Source organism: Geospiza fortis, unplaced genomic scaffold, assembly GCF_000277835.1.
Source record: "Geospiza fortis unplaced genomic scaffold, GeoFor_1.0 scaffold98, whole genome shotgun sequence".
In the NCBI taxonomy this organism is placed as follows: domain Eukaryota; kingdom Metazoa; phylum Chordata; class Aves; order Passeriformes; family Thraupidae; genus Geospiza; species Geospiza fortis.
This window is the reverse complement of record NW_005054306.1, coordinates 1,297,609-1,319,748: the sequence shown is the minus strand read 5'-3', so window position 1 is coordinate 1,319,748 and position 22,140 is coordinate 1,297,609. Positions and strand designations below refer to the sequence as shown.

Genomic DNA, 22,140 nt, shown 5'->3' with positions numbered 1-22,140 from the left:
CATAATACAGCAAACATGGGAAATTAATGTCAGGAATTGCACCTGCTGTAGAGCACTCTTAATTTCAACACCAGCCCACAGTATGATACAGAAATCACAGAGGAAACATTAGCAGAAAATCCCCACACTGCTGTGTTTGTTTTCATATTTACTAATGGGAGTAAAAGCCCACTTTAAACCCTTGAGGCTGATACAACACATGTTGATAATATCATAGCAGCAAAACCACAGGCATCTGATAGCAGATGAAAATAAAATAACACATGCACACTGGGGGTCTCAGAGTAGGTGGTCTGAATGGCCCCTTCTTGACAAGCAGCACCATCAGGTACCCACTTTGTCAAGGATTTTGTGTATCTCACCTGAAGTCAGCTCCCTCTCACACCCTGAGGATTCTCATTCTTTTATGGGCTGCTGGGGGAATGAAAAAATCCCTCTTCTGGCAAATAATGTACTAATATCAGGTCAAAAGTTGGTGCACAATAGTACACAGTGAAGTTTTTCGATTGTAAATGGCTGATGAATCTCCTCTAAGTCTCTAGGCCTTCTTCTCTAAATATAACATTAAAAAAAGGAAATACATTTTTTAAATCTTTCTTCCTCCTTGTTAAGGATGTGAGATACTTTGCCAACAGCTGGATGTGAGCTCCCCTGCCTGCCACAACTCAAGTGCTTGGACAACATCTACTGCAAATTCCTCAGGAGCGCCTACATGCATCTGTTCATTCAAACACACTTCTGACACCTGAGCTCTCAGAGGGTTTGGCCAAACTGCAGCTCACACACACACTGCTCCATCTTCATGCAAGGATCCAGATGGATCCAAGAGGGATTATTGAACAGCAAGCCTCAGCATCCAAAGGAGCCCCATCAACACTGACACCACAATTCAAGAGCACAGAGTGTATCTGAAAAGACTCAGCCAAGATTTATTTTCCTGTGCAACCCAGAACTACCAACTCATCATTGTCTCTCTGATGTGAGAAGACACACACTGAGCTCCAGGCAGCCAGGCACTGCACACACTGAAAGAGGAGACATTCACAGTTTTAATTACTACAAATGAGTTCATACCCTCAGTTAGTGAGCTGAGCCAGGCACATTTGGATTAGCCCAAACCCAGGCTGAAAGAGTCAGAATTCACCATCCATCCTCAGGCAAAAGAAGCAGCAAAGTAAATAAATAATAATAACAGGTAACCCAAGCAGCTCTCTTAAGTGTGTTCCTAATTATTACTCCTACACTAGTTTTAATCTGCAAGAAGATGAGTTGGGATTAACTTCTGTGCTTCTGTTCATTCTGTACAGCTCTTGGCAAGTCAGCAAAGCTGCCTCACAGCTGGGCAGATTTTGGCCTGTGGCTGTCTTTTTGAAAGAGCACAAAAATCCCAGACAGCAGCAATGCTGGATCAATGAGGCACAGCACTGGCAAGGACACAAGGAGCCTTGTAGTATTGTACCAAACCATCCTGACCAAAAATCCTCTCAACTACTTTGAGGGGCACATTGGCTCTGTTCCTGCAGGCAGTCACACACCTTTCAAGGGACACAATCTGCGAAGGTCTTGGGTATCTGCATAAAGAAATTACAAGAGCACAAAAAACCAAAACAAAATGGGTAGTTTGGTCCGTCCACCCACCACCAGGGATTGGGATTGCTATTTTGGAACAGAAAACAGAAAGTTCCATCTATACCTGCACAAACATGCCAAGCACAAGCAGCCAGTCTCAAACAAGACATGTAAACAGCCCTGGTGTTGGCCAACTAAATCACTGCACACCCACCTAAACACAGCCCAGACCAATCTTCAGCTCTGAACACTGAGCACTTTGGGAGATCAGGCTATGTTTAAATTAGCATCAACAAAGGATCAGCACAGTGCCAAGCGTAAATACACAGTTTTTCTCCTCCTGCAGAGACTAAGCTTATTCTCCCCACCCCACAGATGAAATTGTGAGTTTAGCTTCTAAGTATCCCAGTTGAAAAAAGAATAAGTCAAAATTCTCACTTTTTTATTTTTAGTTGACCAAATTAAAAATATAAAATTTGTGGCATATAAAATCTTCTTTCACAGTGCCTTAAGTCAGGGAAAATTTTTACCTGAGGATATAAACAGTTGCTTTCTTTAATTCTGCAGCATTTGTATCCCTGATAACACACAGACATAGGAAGAATGCTGCAAGGACCATTTCCTCAAATTGTCTGTGCATCTAGTGGGATACTGGGATACTTTGAAGTTATTAAAACTACCACAGCAGATTCTTTTTTTCCTTTTTTTTGTTACTACTAATTAAATAAAGTCTTCCTGGTACTAACAAAAGCCTTCATCATTTTCTAGGCTCCTGCAATTAGTAGATACAATATAAATACTGCCAGTCATCACCCAGATGTTGGGATTCCCAAGGTCCCTTGGCTCCTGCTGGCAGCTGTGATGGCCAACCCAGAGGATTTCCACGTGACAGGAGCCAGATGCACACACATGGCTCTTGAGCTTGGAGTCACTGCCTACATGAGGTTTCACACAGACCCCTCATGAGATATCCTGGCACCCACAGCAGCCCCATCCATCCCTCCCAGGCTGTGTCTCCTTTCCCTGGCTCCACAAACACCAGCCAGCAGCTGTGTTTTTGCAGCAGTAACAGCAGTGCCCCTGGTGACTGCCCAGGACCATAAACACAAGGAATTGGAAGCATGTGTTTGTCATCCTGCAGCTCAATTTGCCCCCCTCAGCTGTCAGTAAAAGTAAATGCTGAATATTTTTACAATCAGCAGGCACAGAGTCCTCCCTCACAGCATTTTCATCACAACTGCTGGGAAGCCCACAGTGTTTTCTGGAGCATGCCTCCATACAGAGGTGGACAGAAACCTGTATCTTGGCTTAAAATGGTATTTGGTCTTGATAACATGGTTTTGTTGATACCATAAAGCTGCATCCCCACTGATAAACCAGAACAACTCTCTCAGGCACCAAAATAGCCCCAGCCTCTATGCTGATTCTTTTCCTGCTCTCCCAAGAGCAGCAGATCTTGCACTTGATACCCACCCAAACTCCTACTGATTTCCTCCTCCAACAACTCCCAGCTCTCTGAGGTCTTTAGACTCTTTTCCACAGGCAAACAGACATATGTGACACAAACCCCAGCTGCAGCTGCCCCCTGTGAGAACCCCTCAACCATGGCTCCCAGACACAGCCACCCCCTTCAGCTCTGCTCCGTGCAGCCACATCTCCAGAATGTTATCAGAAGAGGCCATAGGGTTTTAAACTACCTTTGATAAGGTTTCGGATTTTGTCAGCTCTGCAAAGGAGAATTTCTCTACCCCAGCATCGGCAGTTTGCCCTCAGTAAGCCAAACTGCAGCCCAGGCAGCTGGGATGGATGGATGGATGGATGGGGTAGCACATTCAGCCTCCAGCTGAGGAGGAAAAGATCACCTGAGGCAGGGACCTCTCTAAGCAGAAACCTGAGGCCCATCCTACCTCATCACTCAGAGCCCTTCCCCAAGACCAGGTACAGAGGTAGCCTGGACGTGGCCCAGGCTTTAACCAAAGTCTAAACCATGTCTGTTTGCCCCTGAGGTCAAAAACTCAACCCTCATTACTGAGTTACAATTTATTTTCCCGTGTGGTGGTGTTTCTGCCTTTCTCTGGAAAATGGCCTCTTTTACAGCCTGAAACCTTCAACACATGGAAATCCTGGATCCCCCTTGACACCACGAACCCATTCAGGGCTATTAGGCATTCAGAAGCTGTTAGCATGTAGATTTTGATGATAATTTGGTGAATGGAGTTGTCAAACAAATTGCCTTTATTATGGACTGATTAAATGCAATCAGGGAGAAGTGCCTTTCCCCTCCCCAACTCCAGCCCTCATCACTCAAACAAACACACTGAGCCAATTAGCAGGGAGGTGGCAAGAGCAGCTTTCACTTGAAACCTGATATTCTTGGGGAAAAGGAAAAAAAAAACCAACCAATCACCACCACCAATAATAATAACAACAGCAACAAAAATCTTTATGCTTTCAAAACCAAGATGGGCCTCCAGGGAGAGGTTCCAAAAGCTACCCAGGGCTCACCTGCAGGGTGTGGATGGGAGTTACCTGTGTTCATCTGGCTCGATGCCACATCAGGTCCCTTAAGCAAAGTGCTGCTCACATCCAGCTTGTGCCAAAATCTAATGCAAAGAACATAAACATTAAAGCAGGCCCAAGGGGAGCAGCACTACCGGCGCTGGTTTTTCTTTCAGCTGGGTTCTCCTATGTCAAAAAAGGCACTAGCTCCCAGCCAAGCTGTTTCCATGCCTAGAAACCTAAGTTTTTGGCTTAGGTGCTTGCAGTGGATTCTCTGATGTCTGTAAATGCTTGAGTTCACAACCCTTTCCTCAGCAGTGGAGGTACCTGTCTGCATTAACATGAAACTCGTGGCAATCCCATAGATCTGATGCCACCACCCTCCTGCCCAACATGCCTGAAATCAGCTAATAAACAGGAAAATCCTTGAGGAGAATCAGAGCATGGCACAATAACTACACAAGTTTAATTCCTTGCAGGTATGCAGCTGGAAGTTAAATGGTCACCTTGGCAGCAGCGGGCAGAGCAAAATTGAACATGTGTTTGCACGATTTAGCTTCAGAGACAGGAACATCGTGGCTGAGCAGAGAGAGCACACAGGATATGAGCAATAGCTGTTGACTAAGCTTTCTATGCCTGCATTTAAAGTTAGCACCAAAGCCTAATTTTGGTCCCATTTTCATTAACTTTGTCCCTCTGAGGAGCAAGGCCTGTGCACTGCACATGGATCACTGCCTCCCAGAGCCCATGCAGAGGAGCTATGGTACAGCTTCCCCTGGCAGGGGCAAGGGCATTGCTCTGTCTTAGACTCTCACTAAAATTAGAAAGGGACTAAAACAAAGGTCAAGTTTTATCAAACAGCAAGGATTTTGGAGAATTCATTGCTGCTGCAGAGATTAGCACTAGAGGTTTATGGTTAAGGTACAGAGATTCAAAAGATCAGATTCTTACCCCACACCTCATCACAGTCCTCAAGTATCACCTTTAACATTAGGGGAAAGTGACACATCAAGATAGCAGATTCTAAGTCTTCAAACAGTCCTGAGCACAAGAACAGATCACAGAATAAGATTAAACCAAGAGTCCATTCTACAAGCAGCCACAGAGAAAAAGTCCAGGTCTTCTTAAGAAGTGGCTGCAAAGTGCCTGATAAGTCCACTTTCTCCCTCAGGATCTGCTTCCTACCCCCACACCCTGCTACAAACATCAATGTTTAAAGAACTATTAAAGAAAACAACTTCAAAACTCTTCACATAGTTCAAATACTTCACTTAAAAGGAATTTGAATTCTTACATCTCAGATTGCACCAGTCCCCAGCAGGACACGCACTGCTCATGTTCACGTTTGAGCTGTTCAAACAGGAGGGGATGGAGTGTGCTGTGTGCTCAGGGGTTAGAAATCCCCACCAGCCCCTGCTTGTGCTCTCTTGTGAGAGCTGAGACTCAATTAACCACATCTCTGGGCACCTTCTCAGGGTGTGCCTTGCCATGACCTGCATAAAAATCAAATCTTCCTGCAGCTGAGAGACACATCCCTTGAAGACCCAGCCAGTGGAGAGTACTGGGAGCAGTGGGATGTGTTTGGGTTTGAAGTCCTTGGTAAGTCTTTTATCCAGCCCTATTGCAGAGCTGCAGCATGACAATCAGGTCAGTGCCGCTGACTTATGATCTGATTAGACCTCAAGACTGGTTGTCCCTGATCTTTTCCCTCCAAGGCTGGATCCACAAACTCTGGCCACCACTGCACAGCCATGACCTATTACAAACAGCAGCACCTCCTTGGTAATGCTGGATCAAACCTAGCTGAGAAGCCAGAGAGGTTTTGCTGCTATACAAGGTCTACAGGACTGAGTTTTAAACCCCCATTCTTCCCCAAAGAGCATCAGCTGCTGTCTCTGGACAGTAGTGCTATTCATTTGCAAGCTGGAAAAGCCTTTACATCCCAAAGAGCTGTGTCATCTCCCTGCAGCACCAACTGCTGCAGAAACCTCTGTGGGATCACAGCAAGCCTTACATTCCTCTGCAGTAATACCCAATACAAATCCACTCATCTCCCTGGGGTGCAGACAATTTATGCTTCGGATGCACCACCTCTAGGTGGGATGGCATACAGTAAAGCTATAAGTTGTCCCCAAAGATTTTCACCTGCTCAATTCCAGTCATGCCAGAGAAGAATTCAGAATATGCTGAAGTATAGAAAAGTGTATAACAGGCCAGAAACAATTACAGTCAAATAATATTAGAAGGATGTCCTCCTTCCATTCCTTAAGCCAGCTGACAATTCACTTATAGGGACAGCAGTGACTAACAAGATGCTCCATCAGGTAGGAAGAGTTACCTGGGCTGCTGCTCCTTCAGAGAGGCACATGGTGCAAACCCTCATGCATTGGAGGGAGGTGGATGGGGTCAATGCAAATGTGCTGGGAAAGCATAAGGTATGATTTGGGAAATGCTGTACCTTTTCCTACCCCCTATCATCTTGTGGGCACTCAGCTCCTGAGCTTACAAAACTACATTTGAGCTGCTACACATTCGGTACAGCCCTTTCCTGCAGCAAATCATGTTTCCTGTCCTGCAAGGTACAGTCAGTCCAACGAGACTGGGGACATTTGCCAAGCCTGCTATCAGGAAACATAGGTTGGACCTGGCAGAAGGTTCCAACAGTTATGGAAACTCATGGGAGGTTGTGCTGCTGGGATTACAGACCCTGCTTCAGAGTACAATCTTGCCATACACATATGCAGAGATACCAGCCACCCCTCTTCTCCCAAAGCATGACAGTTCAGTTGGATGCTACAGAAAACATTATTTTGTTATCAGCAACATTCTTATCCATTTTTTAAAAGAACAGCATCTGCTCCCCCTGCCAGCACCACTGAAGCCTATCTAATTTCCTTCCACTGTTGCAGCTATGTTGTACAAACACGATGTAAAGCACCTTTGCCCTGGGACACCTGGACACATTTTAATGCTTGGCAATTTGGCCTGGCTGGGAAAATTTTATCTACATTTCAGAAGGACAACTCCTTTCCCCGCTGCAGCTTTTGCTCCCATCATGCCTAGTCCATGCACCCCTTCTGAATCAAATTGTTTGCTTCTGCTTAGGAGCACAGAGAAAGCTCAGTGCCAAGAAAAGGATAAAAGCACACCAGAAACAGGAAAATGCCTCAGTCCCTTCTATTCAGAGGCAGATCTGCCTTGAATGGGAGCCCCCAGGACTGATGTGCCCCCAAAGGAGACTGAATCACAGGCAAGCCAGCCCCCTTCAATTCACATTAAGACTTCCAGCACTGTATATATTCTTTTCCCCACCCTCTACCACAAGCTCCTCCTTTCTAACACAAATTTCTCACAGCACACAGACACATGCACTGCCAGGCAGTGAGCGGCAGTGCTGGGATGTGTTGAAACCCAAGTCCAGTGAGGTTCAACCCTTGCAAATGACTCTTTTTCATCAGCAAACTATAATTGGCAGCTCTTATCCACTACAAGAGTTTTGCAAAACACCCCTAAAGAGTATGCCAGTCTAGTTATTCACACTAAGACCCAAAATTAGAACCGATATCCTAAAAGAAAAGTGGCCCTCACTGGGCACTCCCAAGCAAACTGATCAGCCCTGCTGAAGCTGCAAAATAAAATCTCTTATGTTTTCTCAAATCCACATGCACATCCAGAAAGAACAGAAGCAGAAACATAATTTTAAATCAACTAATGAAGGTATAGAGTTATAAAACTTACATGGGACTCCAGATTTTCAAAGTGCTGGATATTTACCTGCTGTGTACAACTCCAAACAAGTGCTATCAACATTTTTAGATTCAGAAAATATTATAAAATGAGACTTTTTCTTGCAGTTTAAGACAGCACAGGCTCAGAATATAATTTGTTCCGTGCATGCACCTCCTTTATCTCAGCTCAGGGGGCTTTTGCAACAATCAGGAGTTCTATGTTAAGAGGAGGGAATCTAGCCCACTACAAAATAATTTAGCCTTGCTATGTTAGCTTTAATTTACATCCTACACCATCCCAGTCTCCTAATCCGCCTCTTTTTACTCCTGAGAGAAGCACAGCACAAAACCTGCTAAAAACTTACACAGGTTAATACCATTCCTGCTACAAACTTACACAAGTTAACACTATTGGCTTTTTTGTTCCCAAAGTTAGTCAGACAAACTCTTTTGAAATAGTTTTGCTAATTATTGAGAAAGGCTTTTAAGAAACTCAAAATCCTCTTACAGAAGACACTTTTCATCTTTGGCTTATTTTTAAAAGATTAAAATTACTTCCCACATAACTATCCCGGATCTGCTCACATCCCCTTTCCCCGAGCTGCTCCTGAGCACTGGAATAAGAGCCCCCATGCACGAGCAGCACACGGAGGGATCGGCGCTTCTCCCTACCCGAGAAGTCTGCAGAAGTCTTGGCAAAGTTGCTGAAAGCTGTCAAGCACATGAGTCCTAGGAGGAAGGTGGAGGTGGGCAGCACATCTGGACAGCACATCCTTAGGTGTCCTCACGGCTTGTTTTCTTCCCGAGGAAAGGAAAGCGGTTCCTGCCCCTGCCCAGCACTCCTCATTGCCCGGAGAGCAGCGTTAGTCCCATTGCTGGGAAGGCTCGCAGCCAGCGGCGGGGAAGGAAAAGCACTCGGCACACACACACACACACACACACACACACACACACATCCCTGGGAGTGAATGAATCCCGGCTGACGAATGAGACAGACCTACCTGAGCCTTGGCAGAGTTCCCAGGGTCCTAAAAGCCACCTCTTTGCCCAAATTTGCTGCAGACTGTTGTGCAGCTGTCCAGCTGTGGCACTGAGAGCTGCTGGGGGGCAGTCGGGGAAAGGGGTGCCCTGAGGGGCTGGGTTGGAGGAGCCCAGCTATTGTTGGATTAGATATGCAGGGCTCTTGTCTCTCTGGCACAGACAGACAGAAGGATGAGCAGAGTTTCCAAAGCAGGGAGCCCAAAGCAAAGCACCTGAATTCACATGGATTTCTGCTCTGACGGGTATTTGTAGATGCTGCTGAAATCAGTGTGAGCAGCGGCATCCTGCCAGACTGGTGACAGGAAAATTCTGTGTCCCCTCTTGAGAGTGATCCTGCAGTGGAAGAGACTTTGCACAGGCCCAGGGAACAAACCCTCCTGGATCTCATTGCAGGACTGGGACTCGTGACAGCCACGTATCCAAAACTCTCCTTTCTTTTGACAGCAGAAAGCCATGCCAGGCTCCCCTAACCCACGGGACTCCTCTATCCTCCATCAAACTCAACAGAGGGTTTTTCAGCAGATCCAGACCTGTGGTGTTCATAGAATTGTGGAATTGTTTGGGTTGGAATGGAGTTTATAGATCATCTAACTCCAGCCTCCCTGCCATGGGCAGGGACACCTTCCACTAGACCAGGTTGCTCTTAAGAGAACACAGGCTCAGAATGTAATTTTTTATATTCTGTTCTATTCCCATCCAACCTGGCCTTGAGACCCAGGAGTCCTGGCTCCTTCCTTAGCAATTACTTTAACTTCCTAGCATGGCCCTAGATGCTCACTGAGCGCTGCTCACCCTGCAGAGTTAAAGGAAGGCTCCAGCTCACCTGGAAGCACATCCAGTATTTGATCCTGCCTGATTTTCATCCATATCCTGGCAGCATCAAGCCAGTCATGTTAATTTGAAAGAGCTGAGAACTGGGGACACAGGTGGATGGGTGGACTCTCTTGCCCCGGGGTTTGGTCCTGGGTTTGGACCGGGGAGATCCTGGGCTTTGGTCACCAGCCTTAGCTGCAGCTCAGCCCTATGTTTGCATGCAAATAATGGCCATATCCCACATATCCAGGCTAGGGCAGGAGCTGAGTGTTGCTGCAGAGAGAGGGGGATGTATTTCACAGGCAAAGCTGGCACCAGCCATTTAGCAGCCTGTGTATCCATACATTCAACTAAGGAGCTGCACTGTGTGGGGCTGCCAAGGGTGGCAGCCATGGGGCCAGGCTCACACACAGCTGCTGAACAAAGCTGCAGCACCTATCCAGCAAAAATAACCTCAGTAGAAACACCCAAGGAAAACCATAAGTGGTTTTTACTCCTCTGCCCTGTTCATCCACAAGAAGTTAAGTGGAGCTCTCCAAAAACATTGATTTTAGAGCTAAAAACAAATGTAAGAAACTTCAGTGCAAAGGGCTCCGGGGTTTTTTCAGAGTTGAGTGAACTTGTTAAGTGTTTCTTATTCTGAAATTTCTAACAATGTTTCAGCTGTTCTCAGATGAATATCAGACTGGCTGCCTGATTACATGTGAAAGACATTTTCAAGAGTGCTGCCATGAATACCAGAGTAATTTTTTCCACCAGAAGTCTGTCCTGGGATGGTCTGGGTACTAGAAGCGGTGTACCCAAGGGGAACTGTAAGTCCCATGGCCCTGTTTGCCTTCTGCCCATACAGCCACTTGCTCAAGTTCCAAACAGCCACACAGAGGATGAGAGCAGAGTGGTAAATCTGGAGTTCGAGCTCAAATCCTGTCCATGACCACAGGAAGAAGAGGCTGTTCTGGCCTGGTCTGCACCTAAGCACCTCCTTCCCACAACAGCTCTTTACACCCTGAGGGTCTCCCGTGAAGCTGCAGATGAGTCTCCCCAAGGACAGTGGTGGCTCTGGGCTGCCCTAACAGCATAGACACAGCCTGAGATCCAACGGGCTTGGTAAAATCCAGCCCCAGTCCCTTCTCTCTGCAGACAATTCTGCCCCCTTACTTTTTTTTGCAGAGAGCTGCTTAAGCAAGATAAAAATCCAGGAGCTCCTACAGGCTATCTTGGGCTTTATTTCACCTGATACTTTAATCCCACCTGCCAAACCTCTCTGATGCATGCTTTTCCAGGGTTGACCTAAGTTTTAAAGAGAAAACACCAGGAGATTTGACTCCTGGCATCTATGTATAATTCTCGTCTCACCTAGTTCTGCTACCCTTGCCAAGAGGAAGATTCACCACTGTGTTTTACAGGCATGAGATAACCATACCCATTACCAGATTATCAGTCAAAGCTCCTTATGAGCAAGACAAAGAAACAATAGGACCCCTGGAAATTTAGCAGCCTCTGGAAAAGGGAAGCACTATTTGCTGAAAAGAGCCCACCCTGTTAGCAGGTGTTGATTTTACTGATTAAAGGGTAATTAGGTTTGGCTGACTCAGTATATGGGGAAGAAAAAAAAACTTCTGGGGACAAAGGGTTTAAGGCTAAACACGGGTAGTGTGCTTGAGCAGCCCTTAAGGTTAATGTGAATAAAGCCAAACCAAATGGGAGGGTGTTGTCCTTTGAGGGTGTTTTTTTTAACTAAGTCTGTACAGATGCCTTCCAAAAGGAAAGAAGAAAGCAACTCTTGCCAAAAAGAACAAGGGGAAAAAAAAAGAAAGAAAAGAAACATTGGCCTTTGAGAAACAGACAATTCAGTTAAAGTCCGTCTCCATAATGCCCTTATTCCCTGGGGCATGTGGGAACATCAGCTGTGTTTGCAAGGCAAAGAGGCCACCTGTCCCAGCACAGCACAGATAAAGGATGTCTGTCATGGACAGTCTCATGGGGTAAACATGAATCAAGGCAACACCAAAATGGAACTTTACTTTTAGGAGTAACAGCCCTTGAAATCCATCCATGCCTTCAAATAGGTCTCTGGGGATAGGTAATAACACATATAATGATATACATTCTCTTGGATCCCTTGCCCCCACAGCCACCCAGAAGTGGGAATAGGCCAGTACTGATGCAGTCCAGCATTACATCTTATCTTAGGAGGAATGATATTTGCTCTCTTTCCCTCCACAGATTAACTGTGGAGAAGTCTCACTAAGTCTAAGATGCAAACAACTGTACCTCAGTCCTCCTCTTAGACTATGTAACTTAAGTGCATTTTTCTCTCCTCCCATGCTCCTCTCTTGTAGATCTCTCCTTCTCCTGCTGCACATAAAACTGTAATATCTGAAATATGCATGTAAATTCCCAAAGTACAGTTAAGTACAGCTGCAACTGGGCAAACCGACACAGTGAGAAAGGAAGTAATTTGTCATTCAGTTTTGTGACCCCAACATTATCCAGTTCATAAATGGTAATCAGGAATGGACCCAGTTAGGATGATTCCCAGTTTAATGCTGTTTGTGCTGATCTTGATTCCTTTCAGGGCTGATTTTTAGTAATGCTTTCCTATTTTTTACTGACCTGGCACCATTAACCTCTTCCTTGCTGATTAAACCATCAACAGCCAAAGGCTGGTCAGCAGAAGAGCTGGACCAGGAATAGATCTCAGCTAGAGAACCAGTTGTAGGATTGAAGTCCTGTTTGTTTACACAGTCACACGCAGATTTATTAGTACAAATTTTCTAAAACTACTCTTTCTTTCTAACCTTAGTAACATTACTCACTTCTTACTGTTTTTTTCCATAAGGTCTCAAAGCACTCTCCAAAAGGCCCTGTTGCATTCTGCCATTTCACACATGGACAAAGAACAGTCAGATGTTTAAGGTCAATACTTTTTCAACGTCAGCCAGGGGAAATTGATAGAGATAAGAAAATATTAAATACTTTTTAAGTCCAGCCAGAGCTCTTTCCACTTGGCCACATTCCTTCTAAATGAATGTAAATTAATAACAAAATATATGTGCATTTATACCTACAGAAAGAAATGTAAACTGGGTGGTCACAGCTTCAATATAAAATAACAAAGTTTCCCAGAGAGTACAAATCTTTGTTTCCTTTTTTTCTTAATCTTTCCCCTAAGAGTGTATTATGGAAACAGATGGGGTTACTCATGGAAGTAAGCACTCTTTGCTTTCATCAATTTGAAGGCAGAGGACTTCACATAATGCAGTTTTGCAATACAACACCAAGTATCTCACAAGTTAAATCCATATTCAATGCTAAACAACAGCTGTGCAGAATATTCAAACTGAAAACCCTTTGAAGTTTTCACATTTTGTGTCACTCAATCACTTCAGTTTACAAAACGAACATAAAACCTGGAGGACTTTGCTCCATACTGGGAAAGGTTTCAAGTGGGGGTAGTGCTTCAACCAAATTCTGTGTAGTGTAAAAGCCGCAAGTGATGCACTTATCCCACTGAAACATTGGGAAACACTGAACAAAGTGGTGCAAAATCCTCCAATGCATGAAAATATCAAAAGTAAAATATTTGAAGACGACAAAGTGATCCACAACAAAGCTGAAAACTTTCTCCTCATGTCTCACCAAGTAACTGGTGTTGAAACCTCTCTCAGTTGGCATTCTCTTTATTCTAATGATTCCATGTTCTGTGTCAGAGGGTACTGTGTAATCTGGTGATTTTTCTGGGATCAGCATGTCCAGTTGGGTTTAGCTGGTACCTTGTGCACAGGATGTTAATCCCTGTATTAGAACTACAGGAATTTGGAGTCACCTTGATCTTTGTACTACAGTGAAAGTCACATAAATGTTTAAAGAGACAAGTTTCACTGAGACCTTTGACCTTCACTGTCTTCTGATATCTGTAAAGTGAAACTGTTCTCCACTTGACTTGACTCATAAGTCCTCTTCTAACAGTTTTTCTGGGTAGATTTCTCCATCAGTTGGATGACGGTGGGTACTGGCTTTACTGTTTTCCACCCCTATCTTTCCATTAGTATATTCAATAGGTCTCTGGGAGTGCTTCTTAGATGAGAAGCTGAATTTGACACCTGAGGATACCTATCTCTGACCTCATTGGTCTTGGCCTTGAAGAGCAGAGACATCCCAGCTGGTTCAATGTGAGCAGCAGTATGTTTTTCCTATTATCTCACCCTTGATAATCAAGGGAGAATTGTCTCAATCCTACTGCTATATAGACATGAGTCACTTCAGGTTACAGATCCCTTTTAATCTGGATCTCCACTAGGTTCTTCCCTTCTGTTTTTCCTATTTTACTATCAACCTTCACAAATAATTTACATTGTCCTTAATTTCCACAGGAACCGGAATTGTTTCTCAGATTAACTTGTCTAGAAGTTCTCTGCCTGTCCTGTGGGAGTAACATGCTATAATGTTATCTGATTAAAAAAAAAAAAAGAATAATCTCAACATTCATCCTTAAAATGATACCACGAGCATTTATCACAACTTCCGTACTCCTCTCTGAGGGCAGGCAAAGGCAGTAGATTATAGGATGACAAGAGAATCCTTCAGCATTCCCCAGGTTCTTCTGTCCCTCATGGGCACACATCCTCTACACATGGCCCATCCTCATGAAACTACTGTTATAACTTACGTTGGAAAAGCCATTTTTGTTGCCAGAGACCTTTCCCACAAAAAAGATTGTTTCCAAGCATTGTCATGAAGCCTTTTCATAAAATCCACCTCTATATTAATAGTCTGAACCACATAAGGGTCAGAACACAGGCACTGCCACTCACATTTTGGACTAATCCTTGGTTCACTTTTGATCCAGGCCACCTGGATCAAACAATCCAGAACATTTCTGAGCATGGCTTGGGAGTTGGCAGGAGCTTTGGCCATTCCCAACAGGCAGGAAGGAAACATGGCTTGGAGTTTGATAGCGTGACCACAAACAGATGATGTGTTCTAAGAGACTCAACAGTGTTTCAGGAGTTTGTAATATCCTTGGTGAAGACACAGTGGCATGGGCTGAGAACTGAAAAAATAACCCCAGAGCAGACTGCCAGTGCTCCACATCTTCTCCTGCGACTCTGGCAAGCCTGATTACAGCTGCCCAGGAATGATATGGCATCCTGCAGTCTCCAGACTCCAGCACAGCCCAAGTTGCCATGAGTTTGTGCTCCCACCTTTTTACAGTGATCAGCAGGACAGACCATTCCTTCAGGAGCATTCAGCATAGACTGTGCTTAAGTTGGATCTGGAGAAGTCAATGAAAAAATCTTATTGGGTTCCCTGGCTCCAACATAACTCGTACAGATCAGCTTTCACCTCAGATTTATCATTGCCTTGGAGCAGAGGGTATTTCCCTTGGTTTTGGACAGACAGCAAATTACACAAAAAACCTCTGGCTCACAGATCACAAACTGGTAAAAAATCAAAGGGAATCAGAGGAAATGCTTTTCTGCTGAATGGGGATAATTAATCCCAAGTGTAATTTCACTGGCATCAGTGCAAATTCAACAATGGACTACATCTACCATTTGCAAGAAGAACAGGTTTGTGTTCTCCTTTCACAGGTACTTAAACATACATTTTCCTTTCCTCTTTTAAATCTTTTCCATTTGAGAGGGCTGTTTCAAGAGTAACCATATGCTTTCACATGCATTTTAGTACTCCAGCCAAAAATATCACCAGGTATTTTTTTTCACAGTGGTCCCAAGAGACTATCCAGTGACAAGTCCAGGTGTGCTGGGCAGTGCAGACAGCACTGGACTATGTCATCTAAAACAACCCAAGGAATTTACAAGGGCATTGAAGTCCAAGACAGTCAAATCTCCACACTCCAGCCTTTCTAGAATGTGGAGATTTGACTTAATAACTTGCTTCTAGGGCAAGAGACGCTTCCCACTGCAGAAAGCTCATACTGAAATTTTGCTGCAGTCATTGTCTCTGGGCACCTGGCTCACACATCACTGATACCTAATGTGGTAACACTACTCACCAGACCAGCTAGAAAGGATGCAGAGGAAGGAAGGAAACTTTACAGGTTTTTACAGCTTTTTTACAAGAGATTTGAAAATGTCAGAGTTCACCAGGCTGGGCATTGCCTGGACTGACAGCAGTGTTATGTGCAGAGCTGTGTGTGTGGGCATAGCTTAGTGGTTGTGTGCATCCAGAGACTACATAAAATAAGTATAAAAAATGGCTTTTCTAACACAAGTAACTTGCCTCAGAAACACCTCAGCAGAGGCAAAAAGAGACTAGAGCCCCCTTAGATTCCAAAATATTTTCAGTTTTTGCTGGATTATCCCCTTGTGAAGACTGACAAGCCAGCATCACCCTCCCAGCCTTACCCTGCCCAGCACTGGTGCTGTGCTCTGCCCTGTCCTGCACTTATCCCCTGGGTGCTGTTTCATGCACAGCCCTTTCCTGGTCATTCTCAATCTCAGGTATTGTTGTCCATGGAGAATCTCTTACATTTATTACTACACTGCAGGTAATTTCTTGCTTCACTTGCTAACCCCATCTTGGACATGCATAACTAATCAAATTCCCTTTTCCTTTCCCACAGTGAAAGGTAAAACAATTTTTTTTCAGTTCACTGAATCTATCCCAACACAGCACCCCAGCTCATCTCCACCTAATGCTCCTTCTGTAAAATGAACCTTCTGACAGCAGAGGAAAAGCAGCTTTGTTCATTAGAAGGTGTCTGATTTGAGGCAGTTTGGTTTTCACCCAAACAAGATTGCCACAAATGGTGCTGTGAATAACCAGGAGAGCTGAGAGCTTCTTCAGCTGGTTTAGGAAGCCAGTGTCCAGAGCTGCTGCTGCTTCTGTGGTGGAAGAGGCAGAGACTCAAAGCTTGTAAACCCCAGTTCTCAGGTGAAAGCCCTGCTGTGAGTCCAGAGGAAGGCAAAGTGAGACATAAGACAAAGCAGCAGTTTCTCTTTCCCACCTATTTTCACACAAAAGTACTGCACACAGCTGAGCCAGTGCACTGGAAAATAACGTTATGATTTCTAAAGGGCTTTTGCAAAACAAAGAATATAAGAAACATTTTCTCTTCAGGTTGGTCACTAGTCACTCAAAAATGAAGAGCAGAAATTGATTGGCTTTGTTAAAAATAATGAGAAGCCACGACTTTGAGCAATTTGATAATAAATTTTTGACTTGTTTTTCCTCCTGCATACAGAGGTTGAGATAATAGATATAATTTACTATGACAAACCACCAGCATTAATGCATTAATCAAGAAAAACAAATGGTCCCCCTTGAAATCTCCTGCCCACCTAGAGAGAGTAATGGGGTTATAAATGGAGAAAGAACAAATATTGACTCTATGAAATGTAAAGGTACCTGGGAGTTCACCCATCAGTCTTTCGATTACACTTGCCTTTCAAGATAAATGGGATTTCTTTTATAATTCATTTCAATTAGGTTTTTTAGCATCTCAGGAAACAGGAGGTTTCTTTAGGTTCCCAACTGTTTCTGAAGGACAGGACCTCCAGTTTCTGGAATAAGATTGATGCCTCCAACCCAAGACGTTTCTTCCAGTTTGAGATAAGTACTAAAGGAGCTGCCTGGACTCGTCAATGAGTTATTTATTTAATGGTGTTTCTGGGGCAGCTTTCTGTTAAATGGCTCCAGAACTCAGCCTCCATCACTCAGACCACAGAAACTTGGAGGCATGGACACCCCTTGACATCTGGACCCATACAGAACTCAAGGAGACCCAAGAATTTACTGCCTAAGGGAAAGACCTCTGGCATCATTTCCTGAACTTAACCTTACTTTGTCACACACTCTCCATAACTCTCCAAACTTATAACATCTCACTCTTTTACACTCTAAGCAATTATATATCTGTCTTCTACACAGTTTATTGGATTATTGGAGTAATTTCAACATTGTCTTCCATATGAGACACAATTCCTCTTTAAAATTTTGTACTAAATCTGAAAATTAGTAGAATCAAGTGTTTTGTAAATGCTGAGGTCAGCCAGTGTGGTTGTCCCTTCCGTAACCTGTAAGGGTGCCACGCATCCCAGAGGAAACTGAAATTCTGAATGGGGGCATAATCAAGAACAAGAGACAAGAAAAACAACAAAGCCACACAGCTCAAATTCTCAATGATCTGAAAACATCACAGATTCCAAGAGGAATTTAAAGGCACTTCTGACTCTGAACACAGAGCCAGCATCTACTGAGGCACTGGCAAAGCTACCAACAAACCAGATCACATTTCATATATCCCCTGCACCCTGACAGAAATCACTGGCACACGGTTTTTTTCCTCTCCCATACAAGTTATACAATAACAATTTACCCTCCAGGGCTGGAATGTAACAAAGGGAAAAGGAAATGGAAGAGCATGGGTGTGCATGAACATGGCAGTGATGTGCCACGGAAGCCATGCCTGCTGCCAGAGGCCCTCCAGAAGCCTCAGGCTCAGGGGAGCAGATGTGAGCCCTTTCCCAGCACTGCACAGAGGGGAGAGCCTGCACTGGCCTGGCAGGGTTAACTGTGTGTGGCTCCTGCTGGATGCAGTCTCCAAAACAACCCAGGCTCCAAAACAACCGAGGCTCCAAAACAACCGAGGCCCGGGGCTGTTTTGACAGAAGGAGCAGAAGATTTTCCAGTCCATCGCTTTCCTGAGCTCAGTGCTGGGATGCTGTGTCTGAAGAACAGTTCTCCCTCTCCTCTTTGCGTGCTCTACAGTAAGGAAAAAATGTAATTGTGGATGCTCGATGACCACCTTAATGAGCAGCTGCTCTTTCCAGAAGGGTCTGGCACCTGAGGTCATTTTAAGTGACATTTTGGGATTTCTTTGATTATTTTCAGCGAGGTCAACTCACCTTAAGTTAACCAATAACTCATGTTTCATTAAAGGGAAGCTTCCAGAAAGACTAGAACTTAGATTGTTTCAAGGTTCTAATGAAATCCACTATACTCAAACCTTTCCAGAGTAGTTTATAGGGCTGCTTTGGTACCTGGGATAATAAGGACACAGAGGAATCCAGGCATAACCTTGTGTCTCTGCTCACACAGGTTTGCAAGAGAGCCTGAAGGATTCAGGTACATCTGGACAGTCTGAAAGGAGCTATGTCTGCTCCACCAGCCACTGCTGGGGCTACAGCAGCTATGAATAGCTTGCCAGGTTGAAAAGGGCACAATTTAGCTAGAAGATGAGGTGGAGAGGCCCTCCATGAGCCAGTCCCATTTCTTTTGTAATCTAGGGACATCCACCTGCCTCTTCGCAATTCCTAAGGGACAACAGACCAGATCTCCAGAGCAGCTTAGCCCCTCACAGATATCTCTTTTTCTTTAGAGACACAGCAATAATAACAGCAGGTGTTACCACTTTTGGCTGTGTTTCCTACAAAAAGACATCCATGTTCCCTTGGGCAACATGGAAACTCATTCCCTTCTTCACACCCTCTGACAGGCCACAGACAGCTGTGCTGCAGCTGCTGCAACAGGGCTTCAGGTGTTCAGAAGAAATGCAGACTGTTTTGGAAGGTGATACTGACAGCCCTGATCCTGGTGGTGCTGGGACTGAAGCATTGCATTCCTGGGGACATGAGCAGGTTAAATCCAGGTAAGTAGGTCAGCTCAGGCCAGTACAATCTGTTGGGCATCTCCACACCAGAAATGTGCACCCCTCCTTTACCTTCCAAATGCAGCATATGGTCTGAGAAGGTCTGTTCTTCAGCCTTTGTTACAAAAAAAAAGCTGAATTAAAGCACAGAAATCAAAAACAGATGGCTCAGAGTGACAAAGAATACGGGGAGCAAAACACAAGGTCTCCTTCCTCCTTAAACATTGGCCTTTTTTCCTCTAATGAGAGGGACCATCATTCAGTGAAATCTTTAGCAAGGAAGTGCAAAGAGGGATCAGTCGTACTGCTGACCTGGGAGAGAATCTCTTGACATTATTGATACATCAAGGGAGGGAGACACTGAAATGCTGATGTCAAAAGAGATTTGGGTTTGAAATAGGCTGGAGGTGGCAGTTTGTCCAGCTGGATAACTGAGGGTGTTTGGGGTGACTGTGAGCACTGCTGAACTGCCATGTTCAGTTTGGAAACAAATACTTCAAGAAGGGTGTTGAAATAAGGGAGGAGATTTCAAAGACACTAGCATGAAGGATGGCATTCAATGGAAGATCTTGGTCACATTCTACTTCCACAGATGAGAGAGGGTCAGGCTAAGCACTATTTACTACCTGTCCTGCTTTTCTTCCCAAAGAAACTCAGATTTGAGCAGTGAGGAACCATAAGTGAGCATCCTCAGGATTGGACAGGAGGGACTAGACATATGTTCAACTCAGTCAGAATTAATTCAGAGAAGTACCAAAGTCTGTTTGATCACAGAATAAGCTCAGTTGGAAGAGATCCTCAAGGATCATCAAGCCTACCATGTGCCTGAGAGCATCATCCAAACACTTGAACTCTGTCAGGCTGGTGCTGTGACCACTTCCCTGGGGAAGATCCTGTTCCAGTGCCCAACCACCCTCTGGGTGAAAAACGTTTTTCTAACATCTGACCTAAACCTTCCCTGACACAGCTTCAGGCCATTCCCTCAGGTCTTGTCACTGGTCACCACAGAGAAGAGATCAGTGCCTGCCTCTCCTCTCTCCACCCCAGAAATTGTAGCTGCAGTGAGGTCTCCCCTCAGTCTCTTCTCCAGGCTGCACAATCCAAGTGCCCTCAGCCACTCCTCATGTGGCCTCCCCCCAAGGCCCTTCGCCATCTTCATTGCCCTCCTTGTTATATCACCTGAGAACAGTGATGCCTTTCATTTATGAACCTCACCCTATCCCAGTGATAGTAAAGTGATCCACATTCTCATAGATTTTGTTATAAGGCAAGAAGAGTGGGGAGGCAGCCCTTCTCCTACTCTGTTTGATGTGACAGAATGAAGAAGCTCAAGGGGAGTGTCTTGCCCCTCTATTTCAAACTCAAGAAAGCTGTTCCTGAAAAAAGAGACCAAACAACGTATGTTCCAGTGTCTTGATGCCAGGGTGCCTCAACAACCCACACAGGAATTGGGAAATACACAGGGGCAAGTTTCTGGGCCCTGTAGGGCACCTCAAGGGCAGTGAGGTTCCCTGAGCTCAGGGCAGTTCCAGCCCATCAAAGTGGTTTTGTTAGCTGCCATCCACAGTGGTCAGTCAAGGAGTTAGAAGTGGCTCCCTGACACTGAAACATACAATTCTCTTCTTGAAAGACAGTTGTGAGCTAGAAATCTGCAGTTTCCCAAGTCAAAGCCCTCACGTCTCCTTACAGCTATTCTGTTATCTCCTCGATCACAATTACATTATTGGAATTACCCCTACATGATAATTCCTCACCCCCTGAAAAATATTATTCTGCCTTTTTAATAGTGCTCACATAAGGGATAAGAACATTAAAAAAAAAAAAAGATTAAACTTGAGAAGGAGTGGTGTGCTCAGTACTGGTGGAGATTTTTTGTATTTTAAGGGTCAGAGTGCCCTCTTCTGTCCTGTCCCATCCATGTCCTGCTGATTAACTCGCTGTTAACCAGCAGACTACAGAAACCTGTGACTTGTCTTCTGCACACCTTATCGTCTACTGAAGCACAGTTAAGGAGCCAAGCACCAGATCACAAAGTAGGAAATTATTCGTGTTAATGTGGGGGCTTGGGGTTGGGGGAACATCATAGGCAACGTGATGGATCTCATTAGTTCATGGGATCAGGGATATTTTGAAGTGAATCTCTGCAAAGTTTAAACAGTGGGGTGTTATTTATAGACCTGTATTTACAATTCACCTTCCTCCTGCCTCTGTAGGCACTAATTGAACCCAGACTGATGGCCAAGGAAACCTGCCTGATACAAACATATGAAAGATACCTCACCAGTACTTATGCATATAATAATTTCTAAACTAATCTTGGTGAAAAGCACTGGGACTGCAGGATATCTGAATTATGGACAGAGGTAACAATGGCCTCGAAAAAAAATTTTAATTGAGTGTTTTTATCATGAAAACACACAGAAATGTGTTCCTGGAAAACATACTACCACTTTCATGTGGCAAAGCCAGAATTCATAACCTCTGGTGAATTCATAACCTCTGTGATGTCCAAGGAGCTCCTACAATGTGCTGAGCTGTGATGATGCCGGGGATGCCCTGGGAGCCCCAGCTCCGCATCCCAGGGACAGTCCCCCCTGCTCTGGGGCCTCCTGCCACCCCCGAATCGCCCTGAGGGATGGAGGTGAAAGGGGCCGCTCTGTTCCCCTTCATCCTCAAATCACAGAACGATACACCTCCCACTAAACCAGCCCCATCGAACCCGGCCTGGGACGCTTCCAGAAATGGGAAGCCCACGGCTTCTCCGGACAACCCGTCCCAGCGCCTCACCACCCTCACAGCGAGGAATTCCCTCCCGGCATCCCACCCAAACCTGCTCCAGTTTGGCACCGCCCCGTGATGCGGCACCGCCTC

The 22,140-nt window shown here is 44.9% G+C and overlaps 1 protein-coding gene across 2 annotated transcripts in view; it reads right to left on the bottom strand.

Annotated features, from left to right (window-relative positions):
- The window catches only part of LOC102033761 (protein eva-1 homolog C), a 177,111-nt gene extending 168,418 nt beyond the window's left edge, over positions 1-8,693 (bottom strand). For both annotated transcript variants that reach the window (XM_031066730.1, XM_031066731.1), the window contains exon 1: positions 8,469-8,693. In XM_031066730.1, the coding sequence (XP_030922590.1) occupies positions 8,469-8,568 (100 nt within the window). In that variant the 5' untranslated portion in view covers positions 8,569-8,693. The remainder of the gene's footprint in view (positions 1-8,468) is intronic.
- Between the last annotated feature and the right edge of the window lie 13,447 nt (positions 8,694-22,140).